The following is a 4873-nucleotide window of genomic DNA, read 5'->3' as shown; positions in this document are numbered from 1 at the left end:
CCTCAGCCGCCTGAGTAGCTGAGATTACAGGTGTGTGCCACCACACCTGGCTAATTTTTGTATTTTTAGTAGAGATGGGGTTTCACCATGTTAGCCAGGCTGATCTCAAACTCCTGACCACAGGCGATCTGCCCACCTCGGCCTCCCAAAGTGCTGGGATTACAGGCATGGGCTTCCGCCCCCAGCCATGAATTGGTTTTTAATGACACATTTCCCAGTCGGAGTGCCCAGTGGTTCTTACCGCCCTGGGAAAGCTGCCTCTCAGACTTCTCATAGCAGCTTTACCTACTTCCTAGACCTGCATCCTAACACTCATCCTCATAGATATTAAGCTGTGAAGGGATTAACTGCTCATGTGGAATTTCATCCAAGAAATTATTAAGGATATTACAGATGTGGGTGGGAGTGATTGCAGACTACTAAGGTTAGCTAGACCTTTATACCCTTGCTGTTTTCTGAAATCCTCCCTACTTTTCAGCTTCTTTTAAGTACCAGATTAATTAATATCTGCTTAATATTTGTCATTACATTTTAACCCATGTGTAGTGTTCCATTATTGGAATGCTAAGCTTGTGGGAGTTATTTATATCCTACTGCTCAAGGTCATTGCAGTAGGTCTGATTTTTCTCACACACACACACACACACACACACACACACAATTTGCAACTTGCAGCATAAATGGATCAATATGTTAGAGTAATATGTCTTTGAAAGTATAATGTGAGTTTATTATATGATCCTATAATTAAGGCCATAATTAAATATAAGTTGCTTAACGTATCACTGAGGAAGCCAAGCGATAGTACCTTAGCTTTTTACTGTTGTTTTGTAATTGAATTGCCATCGCCACGGGCTCTGTGGTTGTGATTCAGTACTGTACTTGGGTACAAAGCTATATGCTTGTTACCAGTTTGAAAATTTGTCGTCTGTCTCTAGCCAAGAGCAAAAAAAAATTACTTTCCTGGTGAATGTGGCATTTTCAGTAGGTTTCATGCTTCTGAAGTGCTTTTGCCTTTAGATAAAGTATCAGAATCTTTTTGCCATAATTTTAGTGACACATCCTGCACAAAATAGGATCTGACAAAGTGCTATTTCAGTGTACATACATGTAAGAGCCTACAGGCACCCTTTATTATCACTCCTCAGTTTTATTCGATTCTAGAGCTGTTTCCCCTCTTCCTTAGAAATCTTTTGGCATTTCTAGTTTTCTTTAGTATAGCATAAAACCTTATGACTCAGTCGAATTTATAATCACATGTACCATATTTTAAATAATAAATGTAGTGCACTAATGTGTTATCCTTTACAATTAATCTTCCAATCTGAGGTTCAAGATGTTCAGACAATAGCAACACCAATCTTACATCATTCTGGGTAGCATCTTGTTTCTGGGTTTATGCATCATGTTGACCAGAGTGTGAAAATACTAGAGATGTTTAATAAAATAAACAGAATGCAAGTCATTTGAAATGACAAAAGAGCAACAGGCAATTTAGGTACTAAAATAGGGGCAGTTTTAAATGGCACACCCTGTCAGGTATATGTGGCATAAATGAACAGTTTTGGCTTCAAATAGTTGTAGATCAAAGAAAATGTGAATTGTGAAAGCATCAGTAAAATTTAGGTGTGGGAGAGGCTTTAAAGTAGTTGACTAGAGGCATCTGGTGCTCACCTCCTCCACAAAGAAGAACCAAAATAGCAAGTAGAACAGATCACCTAACAGAGAACACTGAAGTTCAGTAGAGAAGTGACAGGAAACACCTAAGGCAGGGAAGGAGAGGGAACCAAGAGGAGCCTGGGGAGGCTCCCCAGTGTGAGGAAAGGGTAAATGAGAGACCTCCGGTGATCCACATTCCCATGTGAATTCCTGCAATCCTAGCCACAGGAGAGCCCTTTGGCCCTCACAGACTCTGAGACTAACGTAGGGAGCTGCCTAGAGACCTCCTGGTGGAACTGCCGCTGAAAGGGAGCTCCTGCACGCTGGGTCCCACACACACCTTCTGAGTCCTAAGCAGGTCCCACCGCCACTGGCCCCTGAGCACTCCTCTCAGAGGCCCAGGCCAGGCCCACCCAATGTACCACTACCGTCACAGCTGGCACTCACCTGTGCGTACCACCTGTGGGCCTGGAGGCTGGCCCGCCCATTGCAGCCACTGACAGCACCAGCATGGACTGCGTGGGAAGCAGAGGGTTGTCTCACCACTGCTACTGCCATCACCTACGCTATACCCACTGCCCAGGGACTTGAGGACCTGCCTGGCTAACTACTGTCACTGCTGGCACCTAAGCAAGCCATGTAGAGACCCAAGAATTGGCCCACTTGGACCCACTAACACCAGTGCCCGTGTACTCTGCCCTCGGGCCTAAAGACAAACACACTTGGCCCACCTCTGCTACCACTGGGGCCTGAGGACTGGCCCACCTGGTAGCCTCCTCAGCAAAATTTTATCACATAATCCACTAGCAACTGTACCTTAAGGCAATGCAGAAATCATAGACACCATTGATGCCATTGACAGCTGAAGAAATCCTATGGAGACTACTCTACTGCATGTACCCAGAATCAAAGCCAAAGTGCCCTGCCCAGACAGCACTGCAGATAACATCTTCAGGAAGTCCTCCCCTAAAAAAGATGATAGAGGAATTGGGTAAGGGAAAGGCAAGTCAGAAAACCTCATTTGGATGGTGATATGATAAAGAAGAGCTCTGGTTGGGTTTGGGGAATGGGCAGAGAGGGGACACCAAACTATCTGATTCAGCACCTTTGACTTGGCCTGGACCTGGTTCTGTAGAACACACACCATTCATATTTGCATTAGAAGATGAACTTCTTGAAGGCAGGGCTGTGTTTTGCTTATTTTCATATTTGCCATGTGTGCCTAGCAGAGTATTAGCTGTTAGGTTGATGAACTCTTATCTACTAAACATATAGCAGAAGATTAGGATTAAGGTTTAGATATTGGATGGCTATAGCCTCATATACTTTTGCAGTGTTTTCTGAGGAGCTGAGCACATCATCTCTTCCTTCTCCAGTGTGCTGTCTGGCTAGAACAGAGGCCTTGTCTGGCACTCCAAATCAGAAGCCACTTTCTGCCTCCTGTTCATGTTCACTGGCCTAGGGTGAGACCTGACGGGCCCTGCAAGCTCTCACTTCCCTGGGGTGAGAAGAGCAGATGCTGGCTTGCAGCATCAACCATGTTCCTCATTCTCCAAAGTGCCTGATTATTCATTAAATGCTGCCCTAGAATTATCTCTACTGTGGTTAAATATAGGAAACTAGGTAGTGATTTTGATAGTAGGTGACTAGGTTTATTTGGAAAGGTGGGTTTTTGTTGAAATTTTTCTCTTCATTATGCACACATACCTAATTGCATGCTTGCTAAAATGGAAGAAGGGACCAGAGAGGGAAAGGGACAATCACTGTCACGACTTTTGGTGCCCTGACTCTAAAACTCGTATGGTAAACTGATTTTTCATCAGAAAGGTGATGCTCTTAACCTAGACAGATTTATCCTGCAGTATAGTATGGTTTTTAATTCATACCTTAGAGTTCATTTTACTGTCATTTGGAAAGCCAATGTAGTTTTGGTTTCTCATGTAATGTCAGGCTTTATCTCTCTGCTTCAGCTGATCTCCCTGTGATCTCGGAAGAGAAAGGGCCCTGTTACCGACTTGTCAGTTCTGGAAGACAGTGTATGCACCCTCTGTCTGTTCACCTCACCAAGCAGCTCTGCTGTTGTAGCGTGGGCAAGGCCTGGGGCCCACATTGTGAGAAATGTCCCCTTCCAGGCACAGGTAAGACATTTTCAGCTGTATGCGCACATAGATTCCCAGCCACACGAGTACACAGGACAACTTTGGCAACTTGGGTCATTTTTGGTTTCTCACTTTAATTTTTAATAATACATTGTAAATATTTTTATCACTTTTGCAGAAACTGTACACAAACAATGTTGAATCAGTGGGAAAAAAATATGTGCAAAGAGATTTTTCCCATTTCTGTGTGATATCAGACTTCCTTTTGAATATTAAGAAAAGCCATTATATTTTATCTTCAATTTCCAGGACTGTGAGTCTGATATTTAAGTGTAGAGAGACCAGAAAGCTCTGCTGGGCCATGTGCTTTCCTAATGATTGGCTGCTCATCAATTCATAGTAACTGGACTTTGTGCAGGTTGACTCATTTACTTATTTACTGAGTATCATGCTTAATTTCTTTAATTGGAAATGGAGGGAATTATATTCATGATTGAATTTATGCTATGAAGATTAATAACTTAAGGACAGATCTTGCCAAAACTCCTGAAAACTTCTGTGGGAGTTGAGTATTAAGAAGTAGATTATTCTTTATCCTTTGATTTGGTACATAATTGCCTTATGCCCTGAGAAGGCAAATTGATCTCTTTAAATACCTTACTTCTACCAATGAACAACCAACTTCTCAAGCAAGATGAAGTAGAGTTAAGTGGAAGAGAAAGAAATGTAACCTGAAAGTATTAGACCTGATATTAACAAGGAATGGCCTCAATTTCACTTACTTGGGGTGGACATTAAATGGTCTCCTCAATTGCATGTTGGATAAGATGCTTTCCACCTAGGAAAGTGTCTTAACTGTCACAGGGCCATGTAATGTCTTAAAGCTGTAACTTACACCACAGCAGACAAGATTTAAATATAAGTATTATGACTCACCTTTGTTCATGGTTAGAACCAGAAAGAACTGCGTTAAGGCAAAGGATAATACAACATTGATGGTATATTGGTAGACTAGATAATTTTAGACCTCCAAAAGGTCCTAGTACCCTCTTGTGCCATCTGGTCCATTTTTTTTCTTTTTTCTTTTCTTTTTTTCTTTTTTTTTTTTTTTTTTT

At 42.2% G+C, this 4873-nt stretch overlaps 1 protein-coding gene across 1 annotated transcript in view; it reads left to right on the top strand.

Annotated features, from left to right (window-relative positions):
- Positions 1–4873, top strand: part of LTBP1 (latent transforming growth factor beta binding protein 1) — a 282394-nt gene that overhangs the window by 119845 nt on the left and 157676 nt on the right. The window contains 1 exon segment of the mRNA XM_011935989.1: positions 3630–3797. Coding sequence (XP_011791379.1) covers positions 3630–3797 — 168 coding nt within the window.

The sequence above is a fragment of the Colobus angolensis genome, unplaced genomic scaffold (genome assembly GCF_000951035.1).
Source record: "Colobus angolensis palliatus isolate OR3802 unplaced genomic scaffold, Cang.pa_1.0 Scaffold15, whole genome shotgun sequence".
NCBI lineage: Eukaryota > Metazoa > Chordata > Mammalia > Primates > Cercopithecidae > Colobus > Colobus angolensis.
Note: the sequence above shows the minus strand (reverse complement) of the source record. Positions and strands in the feature narration are given on the sequence as shown.